General features: G+C 49.6%; 1 protein-coding gene across 3 annotated transcripts in view; it reads left to right on the top strand.

The window, feature by feature from the left end:
• The window catches only part of SFMBT2 (Scm like with four mbt domains 2), a 916952-nt gene that overhangs the window by 530469 nt on the left and 362564 nt on the right, over positions 1–23919 (top strand). For all 3 annotated transcript variants that reach the window (XM_086918957.1, XM_086918956.1, XM_086918958.1), the window contains one exon: positions 19329–19575. In XM_086918957.1, the coding sequence (XP_086775083.1) occupies positions 19329–19575 (247 nt within the window). The remainder of the gene's footprint in view (positions 1–19328; positions 19576–23919) is intronic.

The following is a 23919-nucleotide window of genomic DNA, read 5'->3' as shown; positions in this document are numbered from 1 at the left end:
GATTCCCGGAGCGCCGCCTCGGCTGTATTAGTCCCCTGCGCTCGAGCGCTAACTGTGGAGCCAGCGCCTGAGGAGAAGAAGACTGACCGGCCCCCTTCCCCTAGCGCCCTGCTAATAAACGAGTCATCGCGCTGATCTGTAACAAGGCCCCCTTGCTCAGCGCTATTAAGTGGAAGCGCGCTTGGGGCTGAGGAAGTCAACAAGTTTCCCCCCCCCCACGCCAGCAACAGGAAAGCAGCTGGTTGGGGAAGCCCAGGAGTCGGGTACCAACTAGAGACCTGTGGACTGTGGCGTACCTGCCACTAAGACAGTAAGGAGAGTGGGGGTGAGGAAGGAAAGTGCTGGGCACTAGTGAGTAAAGTTAAAAGAAACCTTATCAGTTCTAGCGACAAACAGGGGGGGACCCTGATCACTTTTGGTCATCTTTAATTCTAAACTATGACATAGTAGATAAGGGGATAGAGATCATAGCCCTGTATGTGATAGAATAACCAGTGAATTGGCAGGTTCAATTGGTGAAGTATTGCTGACATTGTGTATTAATGTAAAGTAACCCTGCTTTGTGTGAACCTTATAGGATCCTGTTAATTCCAAAAGAGTTTCCTTTACTCATTACTGAATCCTTGACAATAGATGTGTTATACTGTAATTTCTCCACAGCAAAGAGGAGTGACATGTATTGTTTTTCGCAGACAAAAGTGTAATGATTATTTCTAAGAGTAACTGATGTCGTATCCGGTATAAATTGAATCCAAAGAGTCATATTATTTTTATAAAGGTAACGGTATTTTTCCAAACATTGGTGTTGTGTCTTTTGTTTTAGTGGTTCATCACTGAGTTACTGTGAGTGAGACTTGTAAGTACTTAACCAACGCCTTGAGTTAGCTGTAGCCACTACTGTGCCAAGCTACCTTATGTAGACTTGGGTAATCTAGGTCCAACATAATTGGTGTTTCAGCGGTGGGATCACGGATTTGTACTTACACTCACTTATTAGTAACGCAGTGCCAACCACAAGACCTCACCTGGAGTTTTCTCCCTGCGGCCCTCCTAATTTAAATTTAGATTTTTCTAAATTGACTTCTGGCGGTGGGTGGAGGTTGACCCCAGGTCACTTTGTGGATTTCTCCTGTGTAGCAGTTTATACTCCAAATAGAAATGGAGATAAATGTGGAAGAGCTGGAAAATTATACTGTGACCCAATTGAAGGAATGGTGTCAGCAGCAGGGGGTGTTTTTCAAGAAAGGCGCCAGGAAAGTTGAGCTGCTGACCAGTATCCGGGCATGGGTAGAGGCTCATTCCGGGGAGGAGGTAGATCCTGAGGGGAGTGACAAGGACACTGTCCTGGAGACCGCAACACTGTACCAGTCAGGAGGGGAGAACCTTGTAACAGGTCCTAGGACACCTTCCAGAGTGGGCAGTAGTGTTTCAGAGAGGGGCCTGACCGACGCCGAGTTAGAAGATAGGAGGGAAGAGAGGAGGATGAGAATAGAACTAGCCAGGATGGACATGGTGAGGGAGGAAAAGAGGTTGGAGCATGAGCGGACCATCAAAGAGATGGATTTACAAGCCCTAAATCTACGAACCCCCAAACCAGAGAATGGTGGCAGCGATATCCAGACCAACACCAGAGAACCCAGACCGTACCTACCAAAAGATATTATGGCATGCTATGTACCCAGTGATGACATTGCCAAATGGCTAGCCGCCTACGAGGTCTCACTGAGGGCCCATGGGATTCTGGAAGTCCACTGGGGGGGTGGGTTATATAAATACATGCCCCCCACTGGCAGGGATACTTTGTTGGCCCTAGATCAGAGTGAACAGACCTACTACCCGGCTATGAAGTCAGCGCTGCTCAGGAAGTTTGGGTTGACCCCTGAGAAATATAGGCAAAAGTTCCGGGGCAGCTACAAGCTAGGCACGCAAAACTGGGTAGATTTTTTGGACTACTCCAGGAAGGCCCTGGAGGGTTGGGTAAGAGGCAGCGAAGTAGGAGACTATGAGGGACTATATGACCTCATACTCAAGGAACACCTACTCGAGAAGTGTCTTCCCGAACTAAGACAGCATCTGGTGGACAGCAAGCTGACCAGCCCCAGGAAGCTTGCTGAGGAGGCGGACATCTGGGTTAGTACCCGGGTGTCGACTAAGGGGACTGGAGGGGATTCCCAGAAGCATGGACAGGGCGCCCCCCAGAAGAAAGAGGGAGGGGAAACTAAGAGGGAGTTCTCAAAAGGGCCACAAAATACTTCGCAAGGAAGGGGCAGAGGATTCATCCCTAAGAGTAACCCCCCTCGCAACCCTACCCCTGGCCAAAGCCAGCAGTCAAGGGTTGTTCATTGTTTTGAGTGTGGTGGTGTGGGACACTATAAAGGAGATGTGAGATGCCCAAAAAGACCACCCCCTCCCACTGGAGGAAAAGCCCCGGGAATCACTAGTGTAGTGCTCGGGGAGGAGATGCCTTTGGTTAATGGAGGGGAGCGGGCGGGTGTCACTTTAGTGTCCCTGGGAGATAAGGAGATGGTTCCAAAGACCCAACTGCCCTCTAATACTACTAAGTATGAGCAGTGGGTCACCATCAATGGCCGTAGAGGGGAGGCTCTGAGAGACACAGGAGCCAGCATGACTATGGTAAGGAGTCAGCTGGTGTCTCCAGAGCAGGTCATCCCAGATGTACTCCATCCCGCCGTAATGGCTGACGGCAGATTGGGCCACTACCCGGTGGCTGAGGTTCCCTTTGAGTGGGGAGGGGTTGCAGGTCCACTTCGAGTTGCCGTAAGCCCTGCCGTGCCTGTTGACTGCCTGTTAGGGAATGATATGGAGCACAATGCTTGGAGGAGGGTGGAGTACCAGACTCACTCTGAGATGCTGGGACCCCCTGACTGGACTTGTGTCAGCACAAGGTCAGCGACTGCCCGAAGGGGGAGTTCACTTACGCTGGAGCCTGGAACAATGGCCCAGCCGGCTGCCAGAGAGGAGAAGGACAGGAGGCCGGAGGACCCTGCCTCGACATCTCCACCTCGTGAGACAGATGGACCACCTGCGGAGGTGGATCTGGAGTCCACAGGGGAGAATGTTGCTTCCCTGGAAAACCTACCCATCCCTACTGAATGGCATGTGGAGGGAGGTCCTTCCCGGGAAGAATTCTGTGAAGCTCAGAAAGAGTGTCCTACTCTCGAGGGGCTGCGGCAACAGGCCAACGCCCAGGCAGCAGGAAACATTGAAGGGAGCTACCGGATTTACTGGGAGGATGGACTCCTCTACAGTGAGCCCAAGGCCCCTGGCCATGGTTCAGCCAGAGCCTTGGTGGTCCCTCAATGCTTTAGAGCCTTTCTACTGGAACTGGCTCATGAGATACCATTGGCAGGACACCTAGGACAGGACAAGACCTTTGCCCGGCTTGTCCCCCACTTCTACTGGCCTCGAATGAAAGTGGCGTCCGATACATATTGTCGGACGTGTGTGTCTTTCCAAGCCAGTGGGAAAACAGGGGTGAAGCTAAAAGCTCCCCTGGAACCACTACCTGTCGTTAGCACCCCCTTTGAAAGGGTGGGCATCGACATTGTGGGGCCATTGGATCCACCAACTTCAGCTGGTCACCGGTTCATACTGGTTCTGGTGGATCATGCCACACGGTACCCAGAGGCAATACCTCTGAGGACCATCACTGCACCTGTGGTGGCAAGGGCCCTGATGGGGATCTTCACCCGAGTGGGTTTCCCCAAGGAGGTTGTGTCCGACAGGGGGACTAACTTCCTTTCAGCGTACATGCGGGCTATGTGGAAGGAGTGCGGAGTTACCTATCGGTTTACCACTCCTTATCACCCACAAACCAATGGTCTTGTGGAAAGGTTTAACAAAACCTTGAAAGGTATGATACGGAGTCTACCTGAGAGCCTGCGGAGGAAATGGGACGTCCTCCTACCCTGTCTCTTGTTTTCCTACAGGGAAGTGCCGCAAAAGGGAGTGGGCTTCAGCCCCTTCGAACTTTTGTACGGGCACCCTGTACGGGGACCTCTCAGCCTGGTGAAAGACGGATGGGAACGGACTCCCAGGAAGCTTCCCCAGGACGTGGTGAGCTACATGCTGGCCTTCCGGAGCCAAATGGCTAAGTTGTGGAAGCAAGCTTAAGACAACTTGGAGGCCAGCCAAGCAGTTATGAAAGAGTGGTATGACCACAACGCTCACCCAGTGGAACTGGAGCCTGGACAGAAAGTGTGGGTGATGGAACCTGGAGAGCTAAATGCCCTCCAGGACCGTTGGACAGGCCCCTTTGAGGTTTTGGAGAAGAAGGGGAAGTCCACCTACTTGGTGGATCTTAAGACCCCGAGGCAGCCCCACAGGGTGCTGCATGCCAATCGCCTCAAGCCACATCATGAGAGGCCCGAGGTTGTCTTAATGATGGTAACCGATGGAGCAGAGGAAGAAGAAAGTGAACCTCTCCCTGATCTTCTCTCGTCCCAAGAAAAGGATGGGTCGGTGGAGGGAGTCATTCTCTCGCCATCCCTAACTCCTGAACAGCAGAGTGATTGCCGCCAGATCCTGGAGCAATTTTCTTCTCTGTTCTCCCTTGTCCCAGGTAGGACCCACCTGTGTACCCATGATGTGGACACAGGAGACAGCCCACCTGTGAAGTCTAAAATCTACCGGCTGTCGGACAAGGTGAAGGCCAGCATCAAGAGTGAAGTTGCCAAGATGCTGGAACTGGGAGTGATTGAACCTTCTGGAAGCCCTTGGTCTAGCCCGGTGGTTCTGGTACCAAAAGCTGCCCCACCAGGCACCACACCTGAATTGAGATTCTGTGTGGACTACCGAGGCTTGAACTCAGTAACCAAAACTGATGCACATCCCATCCCACGGGCGGATGAGCTTATTGACCGGCTGGGAGCTGCTCAATACTTAAGTAACTTTGACCTAACTTCAGGGTACTGGAAGATTTCCCTTACCGAGGAGGCGAAGGAAAGGTCAGCCTTCTCTACACCTCAGGGACACTACCAATTTCGTGTGATGCCCTTTGGGCTAAAGAATGCCCCTGCCACTTTTCAGCGGCTGGTGAACAGGGTCCTTTCTGGAATGGAAGCTTTTTCTGCTGCATACCTGGACGACATTGCTGTCTTCAGTAGCAGCTGGGAGGACCATTAACAGCACCTGCAAGCTGTTCTTCATGCCCTGCAACAGGCTGGCTTGACAATCAAGGCCAGCAAGTGTCAGATCGGACAGGGGTCGGTGGTGTACCTAGGTCACTTGGTGGGCAGAGGGACGGTGCAGCCCCTCCAGGCAAAGATTGAGGCTATCATCGCCTGGGAGCCCCCCAAGACTCAAACAGAGGTCCGAGCCTTCCTGGGCCTCACTGGATACTACCGTCGCTTCGTGAAGGGGTATGGCACTATCGTGGCACCCCTCACTGAACTTACTTCCAAGAAGCAACCCCGACGGGTAGTCTGGACGGAGGCTTGCCAGCGAGCCTTCATGACCTTGAAACAAGCATTGTGTTCCGCTCCCATTCTCAAGGCCCCTGATTTTGCTAGAGAATTCATTGTCCAAACAGATGCGTCAGAACATGGCATTGGGGCAGTGTTATCGCAGCTAAATGATGAGGGCTTGGATCAACCAGTGGTCGTCCTGTCCAGGAGGCTACTCCCCAGGGAAAGGAGGTGGAGTACAATTGAGAGAGAAGCCTTTGCGGTGGTTTGGGCTCTGAAGAAGCTGCGGCCATACTTGTTTGGCTCGCACTTCCTAGTTCAGACTGACCATCGCCCCCTTCGTTGGCTGATGCAAATGAAGGGGGAGAATCCCAAGTTGCTAAGGTGGTCCATCTCCCTACAGGGAATGGACTTTAGGGTGGAACACCGACCTGGGACGGACCATGCCAACGCAGACGGTCTATCCAGGTATTTCCGCCTTAGTGATGAGGACTCCCAAGGGGTTGGGTAGTTCTCTCCACTTTCAGCTGGGGGGGACGCGTGTTAGACCTGTCTGCTTCTGGGGAGACTCTAACCATTATTATTTATTTTTGTCCCCCTTAGCCTCCCAGAGTTTCTATTTTTATTTTTACATATGTCCATCAGGAATTTTTTAATGCTGTCAGGGGGCTAGGTGTTCCTTGGCGATGACGCCATTTTTCCCTCATAACCTGTGAGGCCTAGTCAGCCCCCTTGAAAATCTAGGGATCTCCAGAAACCTAAGATGGTGTCCACCAACTGCCATAACGGACACTACTGGAGGACAGGTCCATAGGATAACATTAGGGAACTTTCTAGAATTGACTAGAGACTTCTGCAGGTCTCAGGCCACCCTATATAAGGCCAGTGACCAGCAGCCATTTTGTGCTGACCCAAGAGTGGAGGAGTGAGGCAGTGGTGAGAGGAGGTGGACACACTGAGAGCAGCTAGTTTGTCTCTGAGGCTGACAGTTTCTTCAGAGGGTTGTTCCCCCTTCAGCCTCTGACCAATCCCTCCCCATACAACAATTGCTGAGAAGAACAGCCATCTGAGTGTGAAGGGAGACCCTTCTCAACCTGCACCCCAGTGGAAGCTGACAGGACACTCTGTCTGAAGATCATTCCCACATCCCCTGCCCAGCGCTGCACCTACCAGTGTGACGAAACAGCTGTGGACCCCTTGACGTGCCCTGGTGAGGTCGGGGAACCGTGAAGCCTGTTGTGACCTGAGGAGCGAGGGCGCCGTGTGTGCACATCCTTCCTGAGAAGCCGGAGTGGGAAGTGACTGAGGAGGAGCAGCGGCGCTGCTACGATCGGCTGTAGGACCCCGGGGGCACCGGCCGCGGTAAATTGACGAAGAAAGCGCTTCCGCGCATGTCCCCCGCGAGTTCACTGCTGCGGAGGCAGGCCCAGGAGAGTAGCGACCCTAAGGTGAGCAGCGGCCGCTAGAGGAGGCGGGAGCGAAGGCGGAGCCATCGAGGAGCAACGCGCATGCCCAGAGGTTCAGCGCGATCATCGGCTTGTCTGAGGAGACACCGGAAGGATTCCCGGAGCGCCGCCTCGGCTGTATTAGTCCCCTGCGCTCGAGCGCTAACTGTGGAGCCAGCGCCTGAGGAGAAGAAGACTGACCGGCCCCCTTCCCCTAGCGCCCTGCTAATAAACGAGTCATCGCGCTGATCTGTAACAAGGCCCCCTTGCTCAGCGCTATTAAGTGGAAGCGCGCTTGGGGCTGAGGAAGTCAACAAGTTTTTCCCCCCCCACGCCAGCAACAGGAAAGCAGCTGGTTGGGGAAGCCCAGGAGTCGGGTACCAACTAGAGACCTGTGGACTGTGGCGTACCTGCCACTAAGACAGTAAGGAGAGTGGGGGTGAGGAAGGAAAGTGCTGGGCACTAGTGAGTAAGTTAAAAGAAACCTTATCAGTTCTAGCGACAAACAGGGGGGGACCCTGATCACTTTTGGTCATCTTTAATTCTAAACTATGACATAGTAGATAAGGGGATAGAGATCATAGCCCTGTATGTGATAGAATAACCAGTGAATTGGCAGGTTCAATTGGTGAAGTATTGCTGACATTGTGTATTAATGTAAAGTAACCCTGCTTTGTGTGAACCTTATAGGATCCTGTTAATTCCAAAAGAGTTTCCTTTACTCATTACTGAATCCTTGACAATAGATGTGTTATACTGTAATTTCTCCACAGCAAAGAGGAGTGACATGTATTGTTTTTCGCAGACAAAAGTGTAATGATTATTTCTAAGAGTAACTGATGTCGTATCCGGTATAAATTGAATCCAAAGAGTCATATTATTTTTATAAAGGTAACGGTATTTTTCCAAACATTGGTGTTGTGTCTTTTGTTTTAGTGGTTCATCACTGAGTTACTGTGAGTGAGACTTGTAAGTACTTAACCAACGCCTTGAGTTAGCTGTAGCCACTACTGTGCCAAGCTACCTTATGTAGACTTGGGTAATCTAGGTCCAACAGCTAGGATTCCATCATCTTGGGTATACTTTACCCAATTCTCCAACCATACGCATGTATGATAACCTTTATCAAACATCATAAATGATGCGGGAGTATTAGGTGGTGGAATGATTACAACTTCTCTAGTTCTAATGGGCTTGTCTTTCTTGAAGTAATTCTTGATTTTGTCAGCAAATTACATTTTCCTCTTGTTCCCGTACATATTGTATGGTCTGCTTCCTAGCATCTGATCTTTACGAAAACCTAAATGTTGTGGATCAGGTAAGAATTCAGGATACCACATAGACTGTGTAACCAGAAACTCCGTGGTTAACTACGACCTTTGTTTACAAATCCTCTTCCAATACTAGGGTGCCTTATAACTTTTCAATAACCAATCAACACGAGGATTGCAAATTTTCTCGACCAATGGGTGCGCGGCCTTTTCGCGAGACGCGGTCTCACGCTCCGGCATTCACCCCTCCTTTACAATACCAGCTTCGTTACACGCCCGCTGTTTCAACCAATACCAGCGCGGCACGGAGTGACGTCAGCGCAGCTTCGCGACCGACTCCCTCCTTCACAAGGTAACGGAAACTTTGCATTTTTCTTAAAGTGCAAGTGCTCAATTTAGTTGACAACGTATAACATTCGCCACTGTGCTCGAGTGTCTAAAAGAAAGAAAGTTTTGTTTCACTGCAAGTAAACCTCTTCTGTCTACTTTTCATACACTACAGATAGACCCTTCTGCCTACCCTTTCACACAAGCATTAGAGAACCTGTTACTTCTTTGACTCATCCAGTCTTTCCGGGATATATACTAAGTCAAATGTTTCACCAAGGCACTCCTTTGCTATCACTCAAGCTCCGATAAACCTACTACTCCTTCCTCGTGTGACCCTTACTAGGTAATATCACAACTGAAGTTTCATTAGCGAACTCGTTGCTATCATTTATTCAACTATTCATTCAGAAAATCCTAATTAGCGCTTCCGGTTCTGCCTAACCATGCACTAATCTTCCTCACAGCAAGTGACCTCACAGCCGAGTGGATTCTGCTCACCACCCGCTATTCTATTCCCCGGGGATTCCAGACAACATAGAACAATCACTAACAATTTGTTAATCACATTCAATAATATAGCAGCATTTCATAAAATAATATTTTATAACATTTCAAAACACTAGCATTTAGATCGATCGATAACTGAAAGAAAATTGTATTTTTTTAGCAGCACATTTTATTTTTCACGGTTTCATCAGCAAATATCTTATCTACCTATCTTAACTAGTCCTAACCATAGCTCTGCTACCAGAAAATTACTGATAGAGCGCGGAGGTCAGCCGACTCTGATTTACCAAATATGCACTACTGGGTCCATAACGTGTTTTATCACTTATTTCATAAATCAGGTAACCTACACACCGCTATCAGTAATTCGGGTTTTCCTGTCTATTTATTTACGTGTACCTGACTTACCAATCCTTGAGAACAGGTACCTATGATCACGACAGATCAGGAGCTAGCAGGGGTAGGAAGATAATACTAAACAAAATACCATATACATTTGAATGTTGTTTATACCTTGTAATAACCACACACTCAAGAAGTTTCAAAAACCTTTATCTAGTCAATTTTCATTATCACATGCCATGATAATAAGGTTTACACAGATCAGACTATCAATGACCAAGATTAGGAAAATAGTATAACTATGAATCAAGGTAAGGAGCATCTAACATTTGGAAAAATAACGGAAATGGGAAAGAAAAGGAACACGCTAATATTGTTTCACGTTACTAAAGGTTGGGTAAGAACAAGGGAACATTCTACTAAAATGCTGATTTGAGTATACTAAACGATATAGAAGAAACAATAATCTCAGGATGCGTTATTTTCTATAGGAAGGGTAACAGTGGAACATACTAGATAAGCAAAACAATTTAGAGTTTGAGTAAGGGTAAGGGGAAGATAAGGAACATGCTAGAAAAATACTTTCATAAGGTCAAAGATCAGAGATAATTCAATAGGCAAGATTGCTTTATTAAGAAAAAGCAGAGAAAGATTTAGGTAGACAAACACCCACATATATTTTATATTTACCTAGGACAGAATGAGGACTATCCCTGGCCACGGGTCAGTTGGGAAAGGCGGGAAAGGACCCTTAAGGACTTAGGTTGCCAGTAGGCGAGCAGGTACAGCTCATGGACAGTCAGGACAGGATCACCCCAGGATTGGATCAGGACTGGGCTCACGGAAGGGTACAACCAACACCTGCAGCTTCGGATGCAATGCCTGCGCTACGCCCTCTCTGCTAGGAATCTGCCAATAACCCCGATGGGGTGCTCGAATCTCCCAGCAAAGTCCTTTGCCAGCACTCAAAGGTTTCTCCACCCCAGACTAAGTGTGTGGAAATTACGGACAGAGTGCTCCGCAGCTCACTGTATCAGTCACCTATAGAGTCGTAGGGTCAGTGACAGGTCAGCTATTCGGACAAGTCGGACAATTTCTCTAGCTAAACCTAGGCCAGTTATACTGTTTTCGGGTCAGTAGACCACCCACAAATGTTGCAAGTGAAAGGATTCCCAACTTCGGATTGGACAAGAGAGGTGGTTAGGTCATTGTCACCTCCTAGAATTTGGTGTTCCCACAATTAATATTCAATTTCTTGAACCCACCCCTTACATTCCAGTTCCCATGGCATAGGAATATGAAGACAATAGCGTACAGAGTGCAAGTATTACATTGTTACAATTATAGGTGTAGATTCGTGTCTTCTCGCTGGGTCGTAGGTTGGTTCCCAGGAGCATCTCAGCTTCGGCAGCCAGCTGGCTGTGTTCCACTGCTGTATGACTCTTTTGTCCCCCATCACGTGATTGGTACCATACGAGCTTCCAAGATGGAGTAGCACCTCTCTCCCAGGCCCCCGGAGAATGTTACATGAAAAGTAAGCGAAAACAATTTAGAAACACAGAAAAAATGAATACACTGTATACCATGACTGGCTTCACTGCACCCCATACTTTATAATATCTATAGCATTAGGAGTTAAGCAGAAATAAACAGCTGAGCCAAAGCAGCGGTGGCAAGCAAAGAGCATGTTAGAACAAAGCGGCCATATTTAGCAGTACTGCGCATGAGCGAAAAATCCCTCCAGAACTGCGAGTGCGTCACATCACATGGGTATGACCGACGCATGCGCAGACTGAAATCCCGCATAGCAGCGACCATGTTAGTTGCAAGCGTAGTTAGGATTAATAAACACATAGGCAAGCGTCTCTGGGACACCCGCGTGTAGTGTAAAAGTGCAAAATTAATAAATGAAACAACTTGGTTACTATGTTAAACATTATGCGAGGGTGTTGAATTCAAGCAAGTCGCGTAACGTGCAAATCCTTGCTCCATCAGGGTGCCTCTCCTCCGCTCCAACAGAGGAGCTGCCTCTGTTGAAGATAAGTAATCAAGAACTCCTTGGTTTCCAGACAACTGTCATATGTTCACATTTCATAATGTTTAAGGAAATCCTAGGTTCTTATTCTGATGGGCTGTGTATCTCCAGCGCAACTTGCGTTGAGAAATTCTTGCTAAAATGTGTCAGTAGTGTGCCTTTGTTAGTGCAGCCGACTAGGCATATCAGGCATTCTTTAACGCCCTCAGCTATCAACATGTTGCAAAAATTGGATTAAAGTGCCTCTAGCCTCTCTCCCTACGCATTCCACACTCCAGTCATGCATTGCTTTGCCTATATTGATGTTTCATAACTGCTGCATAGAGTACTATTCAGGTTGCATCAAATCAAAGTGTTTATTGGCTGTTCCCACATTCACCAATGTGTGTGCTGCTTGGCATTTAGCATGAATCCCACAGCAGGCAAGCAGCTGATAGAGTAGGTTAATTGTGTAATTCATTACAGGTATTTTACATCAATAAAATACATATTTGTTCAATTTAACCTTAAGGGATTTTCAAAACAGGATTAAACATGTTTTTTTTTTTTTTTTTTTTTTTTTTTTTTTTTTTTTTTTTGGTGTAAGACATTTATTTTGAACAAATGAAAGAGAAGTTGCACACTGCGTCACGCCAACAACCCGGAGGCAGGCCGCTATCATGAAGCGCATACAGAGTTTTCTGAGAGACAGATAAGGTTCCATCACCCAACCGGGTGTAACAGACAGATGCAAGCATGAAATACAATAAAATTTGAGCTTATGCAGTACAACTTCAGCAGGTAAACGGTCTTACTTTTCGTACAGTGCCCCCGACAGTTGAAAGATATGGAAAATCAGTGAGGCCGCCCCTAAGTAAGTTGCGGTGAACCACCCGCTACTGCGGTTCCTGAAAAGGATGTGTCCGTCGGCACCATTTTTCTCCCAACCAAACCCCCCAACAAACCAGGTCAAAAACTACAAACAGAGGTGCAAGTACATGGAAAAAACATCCACACAACATGTCAGTCCACAAAAAGGGCACATGGGCCAGCCTCAGGACATGCATGTCAAGGGCCAGCTGTTTCCAGGGCGAGAGTGTAAATTCATCTTGTCTGTTTACGCATAGGCGCGGGGCGGGTGGGCGGGCGGGGGGGGGGCCAGGGGGGCAGGGACAAAGTCAAGGACACAGGATTGCCAGTGGGGCGCGGGGGGGCCAGGGACTCGATCCGGGTCAGTGAGGGCAGCAGCCGCATAGTTTGCGACCAGGCAGGGTGTGCCAGTGTTAGCGCGGGAATTCGGGACCACCCCAATTAACTTACGCATTGCGCACCCTCAGCCCATGTCGTCTGAAATACTTGTATCACGTGAGGCATGTGGGGTGTCTGCGCTCGTGCGTGCTGAGGTCCACTGTATAAACGGGCCCCATATGTCAGTGGGTCTGGAAGCGGTGGGCATGGTCTCCCAGTAATGTGTCAATTGCGCGTGGCCGTAAGTCACGTCTCTGATCCAGCTCTCGAGAGAGGGGGGGGCCGGTCTGCCCCATTGTAGAGCGACCTGTCTCTTGGCATATAATAGGAGTAATGCATGCAGTTTCCTGTCGCAGGGCTCAGTGTCCTTAACATACCCCAGCAGACCTAGCAGTGGGGACGGTGAGTCCTCCCTTTGGGTGATTTGATTGATGGCCGCGAAGACCTCTGCCCAGTATGTAGTCAACTTGGGGCAGGTCCAGGCCATATGGATAAAGGACGCTTCCTCACCTCTACATCTCCAGCAAGAGGCATCCTCCCGGATGCCCATTCGGTGTAATAGTGTCGGAGTGCGGTAATATCTGTGTAGGAATTTGAAGTGGATGAGCCGCAGACGATAATTCGGGGATAGGGCTGTGAGTTGCGTACAGCAATACTCCCATGCGTCGTCCGGCATCTCGTCCCCCAGGTCCGCAGTCCAAGCGGTTTTGGCCGTGGCCACTGTCACTGGTGCCTGTTCCTGCATACAATTATATAACCTGGACACCAGCTTTTTGGGAGAAGGCCTCGAGAGCAAGTTTTGAAGGGCGGCAAGCGTGCAGGGCTCCTGCGGGAAGCACGGCCCTATCTTCTTGCAAGACTCCCTAAGGGAATGATATAGCAATTTGTCAGTGAATGTGCAGGGTTGGTCCGCTCTATCAACAGGCAGCTCGAAAAAAGTGCCATCTGGATATAAGTCAGCAAAGGTGAGAAGCCGATTACCAAGGATAGTTAGGACGTCACCTCTCGCCGTCAGACAAGGCAGCATCGGGTTTCCCCTCAGGGGGACAGCTGGCGCATAAAGCATGGAGAGACCGGCTCGCCTCTGAAGTTCGCGCCAGGACCAGCGGACCATTTCCACCGTGTCCACCTCACACGACGGGCAAGTAACTTTACCATACAATGCCACTCGCAACGGCGAGGGGGCGACCACTGCTAGTTCCACCGCCACATGTGGCTGGTAAGGGGTAGGGAACGCCCAGAAGTGCAGGAATTGGGCTTGCGCACAGAGTGCGTAGAGTTTCAAATCTGGGGCACCCAGACCTCCTTGTCTTAGCGGAAGCGTGAGTAGGTCCCAGGAGACTCTGGCCTGACCTCCAGCCCACATCAGTTTAAGCAGCAGTGAGCGGACCCGGGCGTGGAAGTATGCTGTCATAGGCAGCGGTACGTTGACAAACAAATACAAGAATTTAGGGAGGACCACCATTTTAGTCAATGCAATTCTCGCGACCAGGGACAGCGGTAGTCTATTCCAGATCTCGACCTTCCCCTCCAACCAGTCTACCGCTCTACCGAAGTTCAACGACCACAGCTCCTGCACATCTCGGCTGATCCAGATGCCCAAATATTTGACAGCTTCCGTTTCCCATCTGAGGGGGTAGTCAGGAGCAGGGCGTTCTGTGCTTTCCGTTAGGGGGAAGGCCACTGACTTCGTCCAGTTAATGGATATCCCCGCCAGGCCCTCAAAGCGTACAAATTCCCGGAGTAGCGGGCTCAGGTTATCTTTAGGATTCAGGACGTACAGTGTGACATCGTCCGCATATAGCGAGATTAGTAAGCTTCTAGCGCTAAAGCCAATGCCCCTGGCGGTGTGGTGTTGTCTGACTCTGGCCGCCAGCGGCTCCATTGCAATTGCAAAAAGGAGCGGTGACAGAGGACAGCCCTGCCTAGTGCCTCGTGAAATACTGAATGGCTTGGAGACGAGACCATTAACGCTCACCCGGGCTCTTGGTTCCTGGTATAGGAGCTTAATCAGGGTCATGAAGTTCAGACTGAAGCCCATCCGCCCCAATACACTGAAGAGGTAGGGCCACTCTAATGAGTCGAAGGCTTTGGTGGCGTCCAGAAACACCACCGCCGCCTGTACCGACGGGTGTAAATAGTGGAGGACCGAAAAAATCGTCCTGAGATTATGTGATGTCGCGCGGCCAGGTATGAAGCCTGATTGATCTGGGAGTGCTATCATAGGCAGCATCGGCTGTAACCTATCTGCGATGACTTTCGCGTATATCTTAGCATCAACGTTTATAAGGGACAGGGGCCTATAGGAGTCCAGCTGCTGTGCATCTTTATCCGGCTTGAGGAGCGTGATAATTAGAGCCTCACGCATGGAGTCTGGAAGGGAATTTAATTCGAGAGCCTCGACAAAGACAGAGTGCAGTCTCGGCGCTAGTTCAGTAACGTATGTTTTATAGAAGGAGGTGGTCAGGCCATCTGGGCCAGGAGCTTTATTGGCCGGCATACTCTTAATCACCTGGGCGATGTCTTGTACTGTGACAGTGAGGTCCATGTATTGCCTATGGTTGTTGTTGAACCATACGAGCGCTATGGAGTCAAGAAAGTCTCGCAGTGACGCCGGTGTAGTGGGTTGTCGTGAGGTGTACAGGGTAGCATAGAAGTCTGGGAAGGCGCCCAGCACTGCTTCCTGGCCTGTCACAAGGCGTCCAGTGGCATCGTAAATAGTGTGTATATAATTTGATTGTGTGCGGGGAGCAATCAGTCTGGCAAGGGTCCTGCTAGGTCTATCTCCTTCCCCATATCTGCGCGCTTCTGCTTGCCTCCCTAGAAACCTCACTTCCCGCTCCGCCTCCTCATTAAATGCCAGCAATTTGGATTTCAGAGCGCCCGCAGTCGCCAACGACGGGTCAGCACTAAACGCAACATCTAGGGCTTTCAGTTCCCCCTCAATTTTAGCCAGCTCATCTCTTATGGTACGTAGTACTCCTGCTTTGCGTGCAATACATTGACCCCTGATGACAGCCTTAAAGGCATCCCACACAATCGCCTCAGATGTGGTAGACCCAGCATTCTCAGTAAAGTAGTTATTAATGTCCTCCCTTATCTCTTCTACGAACACAGGGTCTGTGAGTACGTGCGGGGGAAGTCGCCACTGGAATGCCCTATGTGGAGCTCCTGGGGGGTGTAATTCCAACATACAGGGAGCATGGTCCGACAATGACCTAGCCATGATATCCACATTCGAGACCCATGTCGCAACTGCGGGGGACACCAACCAGAAGTCTAGCCGCGACCATGCATCCTTATGGTAGGTGTAGCAGGTCCCCAATTTTGCTCCCGGGTGTCTAGCTCGCCACACATCAGTCAGCAGTCCCTCACTCATAATATCAGAGATCGCCTGACGCGCCCTAGTGTGCTGCGGCCTGCTTACACCTCTGCGATCCATGTCATCATTCAGCACAATGTTGAAGTCCCCTCCCAACACAACCGACTGACAGTCTAGTAACACAATTTTCGCCCAAACATTTCTAAAAAAATCAGGATCGTCCACATTGGGCCCATAAATTGCAGCTAGTACAATAGGTCGCCCCTGTAATGACCCATGGAGCAGGATATATCTACTCTCCTCATCTCGCACCTGGGAGTACTCCCGCCAATCCAGCCCTCTACGAATGAGTATGGCAACTCCCCTCGCATACTTTGAATAAATGGAAGAATAAACATGCGCCCATCTGGAATTTTTCAATCGAGCTGAGGGGGCGGCATTCAGATGGGTTTCTTGAAGGAAGCACACATCCACATTGTGTCTGGACAACATTCCATGCAGTAAACGAGCTTTCTTGAAGTCCCCTAGGCCCCTAATGTTCCAAGTCCAGAGTTTAACACCTCCCATTAAAGTACTCGACTGTAACCAGCCCCCTCCCACAATCCCCGCCCTTTAAGGCCCCTCAGGCACCCAAACGCCACATCCGCAGACTCAGCATTCAGATACATAGGCATGTGTAGTAGTACATCGCACCAAACACAAACAGAAACTCGCAACTTCTGAATTTCCCCCACCCAACCCCCTCCCTCAGCAACCCCCCAATCAGGTCGTGACATATCCCATAAGCAGTCACGCATTGCGTGGAAATACCCCAACAACAACAACAAAGGGAGGCACCCCATGAGGCGTGGTGCGCTCGGCAAACATCCCCGAGTACACAGGGTGGCTACAGTCAAATTTTCAAGTTCCTGGGTCCTGACAGTGGCCCCCACCCCATAGTCCACAAGGGCCAGAGGCAGCCAATGTCCCAGCAGAGGCGCGGAGGCTGCGGCCAAAAGTTAGCGCAAAGGCGACTCAATGACTTACCCCAGATGAGACAGTGCAGTGGGAGCATAACCTTTCGAGTAACCTATCTAGGTCGTCCAACCCCAAGGCAAAAAGCATGTTAGGCACCGTGCCTGGGAAGCGTTGTAGAGGTTTCAATCATTGTCACTGAGCTGGTCCGAGGCTTCCTCAAGTCTAGGCGATTTTCTCCTGGCTCCAGCACATATGTGTTTGGCGAACCTGAGGGCAGATTTGGCGTCAGTGAAGAAGTGAGAGGCGTTTTCGTGCTGAACCTTCAACTTCGCCGGGTATAGGAGAGAGTAGGGCACCCCAGCTTGCAGTAGGATCTTCTTTGCAGGTAGAAATTCCTTACGGGCCGCCTGCACCAGAGGGGTGAAATCCGGGTAGAAGGAAATGTGATTTCCCTGATGCATGATTTTACCCTTTTCTCTCGCCAAGCGTAGAATGACATCTCTATCCTGGTAATTGAGCAGTTTGGCCAGAATTGGGCGCGGTGGGGCGCCCACCGGAGGTTTTTTCCCAAGGGATCTGTGCGCCCTCTCCACCGTGAAAACCGGGGACAGATCCGGATCGAACAGTTCATGGAGGAGGTTTGACACAAACGATTCCATTTTCCCTGTGTTCGTAGTTTCTGGAATGCCCGTAATGCGAACGTTGGATCTTCTGGAGCGCGCTTCCAAATCGTCCGACTTGGCGCGCAAGCTGTCAATTTCCCGCTCCAGCGTCGTGATGTGTCTCTTGGCCTGTTGCTGGAATTCACAACATTCCGTTTGTCTATTCTCGAGACAGTCCAGCCTCTTCTCGTGGGTGTCCACTTTCGTCTTCACGGTTTCGAGTTGCGCCGCCATATTGTCGAGCTTGGCATCAATGCTCTTTAGGCTGGTTCTCACCTCCATGATGAGGGCTCCGAAATCTATGTCCGGGGCATCACTCCGTGATGACGCTGCGCCCCCATCCGATTCCACCGTCGTGGTCTTCGGTGGTTTTCTATTGTCAAAACTCAGTTTAGGTTGCTTGACGTCGTTTTTCCCCATCCTCACGATTAGAGAGTCCACCGGCAACGTAATGGGGCAGCACCTCACTGCGTCACAGCCACCAAGCGCCCTGCTAGCTCGCGGTTTCTCAGGCGGTACCAGTGTGCGCCAGACGTGACTATGGCAACTCAGCGTGGAATGTAATCCGCTTCATGGACTGCTCTTGGTGCCCAGCGAAGGTCTCAGGCTGCCGCTCGCGGCCAGGGCCGCCTCGTGGTACAAAATGGCGGGCGTCTGCAGTGTAGTTGGGGATCTACCCGCACCGTTACTGAAGTGCAGCTCGAGGGTTTCTGGGGATCAGCGCGGCAAGGTGTCCCTCCAATCGCGTGATGCCGAGCCCCGCCGAGTTTCAGAGCAGTGGAAGGGCCTGGCGCATCCACACAACTGTATGTGCCATTATCTTTTTGAAAACATCCCGGCTCCGCTGCAGCACTCGCTCACCTCCGCTTCAGTTACCGCGATGCCGCAGTCGGTGCCAGCGTGTCTCCTCCGTCCCTCGCCGGGGTCCGCTCATGCCAGTGCCGCCTCCGGCGGTCGCGGGAGCGCCTCTCAGCGGCGCGGCAGCCCTTACCCGGCCGCGCCGGTCTCAGCAATCTCCCCGTAGCCTCGCGCCAGGCGGAATCGGCGTAGGCTGCAGTGGGGGAGCCGCTGTAATCCACCTCCAGCAGTTTCTATGGTAGCGGCGCGCCAAGCTCCCTCCGCAAGATGTGCTCGAGCTGCTGGGGCCTCCGCAGCCGCGGCACACAGTGTTACACGGCTCTCAACAACAGGCACTTCCGGTTGGGGATCGGACCTGCCCGCCGGCCGGCGAGAACGGAGTCCGGACCCGCTTCCAGGTGCAGCCGCCGCCGCGCTCCAAACTTGGGCTAGAGGATCACCCGGGTCCAAGGAACAGAACCTCGAAGGAGTGAGGGTCTGCAGTCGCCAGGAACAGGATTATGTAAGGATTAATCGTAGCAGCCGGCGGAGCTCACTCAGAGAGCGGCCATCTCGCTGCTCGGCTAGCCACGCCCCCTCGGATTAAACATGTTTAACATGCTCAGAAAACATGCAAATAATAATTAAGCAGCTTTATGTCTAAGTAGTTTGAAGAGCTGCCTTTGTTCCTCATTCACATAACAGCAATCATTATGCGCAGGCTGTGTTCCTTTCTTGTTAGAGCAGATCAGAGGTTTGCATTGTTTTGCTTTTGTCCCTCTCCCCATTATTTTACTAATGTACTACAGCTACTCGTGCTGCATTTAATCACCCTCTCACTTCATTGAAGCAGATGCATTTGAGGTGGGATTTGTATACAATGTGCTGTGTAATGTAGCATTTCATTGGACTGAAGAAAAAAATCAGCTAAAGCGTAACCTGTGGAATCTGTATTTTGTCCAAACAGCCCCTGCGAGGGAAGAACTCTGTAGACCTCGTTACTGTCGGCTGCCTCATGGAGCTGCAGGATGCAGGGAACCCCTTCCAGTACTGGCCCGTCAGTGTGACGGAGAACGTTGGGGGAAGGCTGTGCCTTCGATATGTGGGCCTGGAGGAGGCGGGCGCCTATGACCAGTGGCTCTTTTACCTGGATTGCAGACTTCGACCAGTCGGCTGGTGCGAGGAGAACAATTACAAGATGGAGCCCCCTTCAGGTAAAGAGACGCCATTACCAGTCTCAGCAAAATGATCTCTCATGCACAAATGTTTCTGAATATATTTATGGCTGGCCACTGATCGTTTAGCAGACATGTTTATTGGTACAAGTCAGGTAGGCACTCACTGCTGAGATCTTTGGCCAACCTGTGGGTCAGCAGACTAAATGCACAGACCACACACTCAAGTAGATGCTTTGGACCTCATGCGCAAAAGACTTCACTTTCACAAGTTCACAGTGCACAAAAGCGATTTGCAATTTGTATTATGAACAGCAAAGTGCACATTTCGGGGAGATTTACTAACATTTTGCGCCATGTTTGCGTCACAAAAGTGATGCGAAACGGGGTAAATCTTTTTTCCAAATGAATTAGTGCTGGAAATAACATAAAAGTAATGTGAAGCAGCGCTTTGAGCTGTTTCGCATTACTTTGTGCCATGGGGGCAAACCAAGGTTGGTGCATGGATGTTCCTATGCAACCACCCAAGGTTTCTCACGCTAAAACCAATTTACTAAAAACAGTAGATTGGGTTTAGCATGAGAGTCCTCAGGAAGACATTTGGCTTACTGCCATTGACAGCCAGAAAGACCATGGTCCATGCATTAATAACATCAAGGCTGGACTATGGGAATGTCCTCTATTTAGGAGCCAGTGCTAAGTGCACTCAGAGATTGCAGCACATATGAAATGCGGTGGCCCGCCTGGTCTTTATGCTGCCCAAGAGGGCTTCTTCATTGCATTGGCTTCCGATCAAGGAACGTGTGACATTCAAAGCCCTCTGAGTTGGCCACCGAATCTTACAGGGAAAGGACCCACATACCTTCATAACCTGCTAACCCCGTACCACCCGACCCGTCAATTGAGATCTAGTGGGACGGGGCAGGTTCAGGTTCCAAAAGTTAGCTGAGTGAGAATGGGAGGGTATTCCTTTCATGTTCTGGCAGCTCAACAGTGGAACAGACTCCCTCTGAGGCTCCGGCTGGAGAAGTCAGAGCTGGCATTTCACAAGGAGCTGAAAACTCACTTGTTTCCCAAAGATTAGGGTGGGGCTAGGCTCTGGCCGGGTGGGTAGAAATAGCAGCTGAGTGGTTCTGGTTTTGGCCGTCCTACAGCGCGGGGACACACTAGTACAGTGTAGCCAGGCGCTTTACAAATGTAATTATTATTATTAATATTATTATTAAAACTACACCCTTTTCAACTACGCGCAAGGAAGGAGAAATGCTTTAATTTCTCCTTCCTTTTCTGACTTTCCATGCAACTTATGCAAAGTGGGAAAAGCTTTTCCTAGCATAGTATTTTGTACAGGAAGGATACATTTCCTGTATAAAATCTATGCTACATTCATGCACTCACCCTATCCCAAAGGTGTGTGCCTGCCGCACGGCAGCTGAAATCAGCGCCAGCGCAAGGGAAAGGGGAGGAGCGAGCCATACCTTTGAAAATATGGCACTCTCCTGCTCCGTCCCTATCGCGCAATGCATTGCAGCTTCGCAGGGCGTTGCTTGAAGATTTTGTAAAACTCCTCCTTCGAATTCTTCTGAGTTGTGCAGAAAATGGAGCAGCAAAGGGGCATCCCACCTTATGATTGCACTAATGCTTGCTACCACTTTTGCAGCTGCAAAGCCTGGGCTCCTTAGCGCCTGCCAGAGGTTGGTGCTTCTAACCCTCAGTCAGTTTTCAAAAGATTACACTGTGCTTGTGCAGGCTGGGGGCATCTGGGGGAGCAGAGAGCGCGCCATTGGAACGCAGGATGCTTTCCTCAATGTACAATTAACAGTGCGCCACGTAAACGTGGCATTGTGCCCAATGCTTCTTCAAGGGTCAGAGGTCATAATGCAAGTACATTATGATTTTAAATGCTGAGACGCAGATCTGCTGTCCCATGTAGGCCTCTGTTAGCATTTGCACCCTACTTACTGAGCATTAGAAATAGCCAATCTCAACTAAAGATATCCGCCCAAGTGTAGGTTCGCCTGCACACTGATGAGACAACACATGTTCAGAAAGAGAGGGTGGCCATGGGGCCCAACATAGAAATGACACCACCTCATGCACACGAAATCTTCAAACTCCACATCCATAATACCAGGGGCCAATAAAAAAGGCCTCAGAAACAAATCCTAAACGTTTTCTAATAGACCTAGTGGGCATGTGACACTGCTGAAAACATTACAATATTGCATGCATTATTTAAAATGAAACCACTCCTACCAGAGTGTTTAAGTGTTTGGTGGATTTTAAACTATAAGGTTCGTAATAAACCCGGAGAGAATGTATTGCTCCTGATTCGATGGGTAAGGCGGGGTTGCAGTCCCCACTTTTAGACTAAAAAACTGAGGCCAACATGTAAATCCAACAGCAAAAAGCTATAAATACAAAATGTTGCCTTTATTTGTTATTTATTTTTGTGGTATGATTATTTAACATTGCAATTCTTACTTTCAAGCAATTCATCGTGTTTTTGACCATACAGATATCCTAATGCTGGAACAATTCTGAAGGAATAAAAACAGCGGAAGCAATTTACATCTCTGATGATAGCAGTTCCGTAATCAAAGTGAACATCCATGTTCACTGAAAGTACTCTCCTATCTACACAGATTCACAGAGAAAAAGTCCGAAAAAGTCAATGGGTCCCTCTGGTATTTCCTTTTCTAACCACGTTCTGAGTCCCAGAGAACCTACTCCCTGTCCGTCTGAACCTTGGTCACACTGGTGACTAGGCACTTGGTTTCTTATGGCAGTCTTTGTGACTCGAGGGTTGACTGAAGGATATTGATTATTGATTTGGTACTCCGAAATCTTCTTTTTATAAGTTGCAGGTTTTACTCCTACTCAACAGCAAGCAGTACAGTGCTTTTGGAGGTCAGACGGATAAAGGGCTCAGTATTCAAGCCTGCGACTACAGTGTACTCTGTGGTCTCAGCAGTTAATACTTACCTTGCTGAGCTGTCATGCTGTAGCTTAAAGTCGTTCTTGGTGCACCTCATGAGCAATGTAAAGAAATCACCATCCGAGTCCTAAGTTTTACCGGTGTCCAATAGGACACTTAAGATAATTAGTGATGCAATACCAATATATGTTATACATGCAGTTTGCATGTGTCTGATGATCATAAATGCCCTCTGTAGGAAGCTAGCTTTTTATGTAGTGCGCCAAATAGAGGTACATGATGTAGAAAGTGCGGACAACCCTTATTGGTTTACAGGGCTTAAATTAATAATCCCAAATGCTCTCTCTTGTGGTAATGTTAGCGAGCAGTTTTGGCTTATCAAAGGGTATTGTTAAGCATTTGTTGTACACATGGAGCCAAAAAATGCGACACACTCAGGAAAAAACTTGAGACCAATTTAGAAAAATAGCAGGTATTTTTAGTCATATTTTGACACCAAGAAATTCGTTATTGGGTAAGTACTTCTTGAGATATTCGTTTTTATAGGTAAGTTTAAATATTACACAAAAGCGTTTTTAATCGCTGTCGCTTTCCTTTGGAGAAAGGAACATATACTGCATTTAGGTACTTGCAATCGTATTTTGGGGGATCCCCTTTAGAAGGTAAGGGGCTAGGGGGCCAATGAACCAAGAACCACCAGCAGTTTGGGTTTACCTGCTCTGGAGTGTCCGGGTGCAGATTTGATGAACAGGTTGGTAGCCTTGCATGCTACACTGTAGACAAAGAGGGGAGACCACCCAGAATCAGGCTGCAAGGGGGTACTTGGGTACATGTCTGTGAGCTCCAAATGCAGTGCTCAGGTCTTGAGAGTTTTGGGAGCAAGCGGCACAGTAGGTGTTTGTGGACACGAGCCGGGGGACTCAGGTGCAGTGGTTTTGGTCAGATGTTCCCATGCACCGTAGGCACTCAAGGTTCAGACCTGCAGAGAGGGGCAAAGCAGGACAGCTGGGCCACACTTAGTGCTGGCTTCTGCGATGCCAACGGCCCTCGCTGGTTGGTCGGTCCTTGTTGTGTCGGACTCCAAATTAGACTTCGGACCAGCTTTGTTTGCGGCAAATGCTCCAGTAACCCGGCTATTGGTGCTGAGCAGCTACTGGAGATCCTGATGTCTCCAAACTCTGTGAGGAGACGGATCTGACCTCCTAGAATATGGTGACCTGTTCATGAATTGCTGCTGCATTGGTGGACCTAGTTGTGAACAGATTGGTGCACCGGATGTTGCAGTCAGAGCCTGAAGGCTGCAGGGCAGTGGTTTATCCACCTCAAGGAAGATGCTAACTGGTTGTCGAAGTCCTGGGCCATCCTTTCCATCCGAGGAGTGGATGCACTATCATAGAGCTTGAAGCGGTAATGGATCCAGATTATGTGCTCTCCTGTGCATTATT

Source organism: Lissotriton vulgaris, chromosome 1_1 (assembly GCF_964263255.1).
Source record: "Lissotriton vulgaris chromosome 1_1, aLisVul1.2, whole genome shotgun sequence".
NCBI classification, from domain to species: Eukaryota; Metazoa; Chordata; class Amphibia; order Caudata; family Salamandridae; genus Lissotriton; species Lissotriton vulgaris.
The sequence above is the reverse complement of the archived record's forward strand: the minus strand, read 5'-3'. Positions and strand labels throughout refer to the sequence as shown.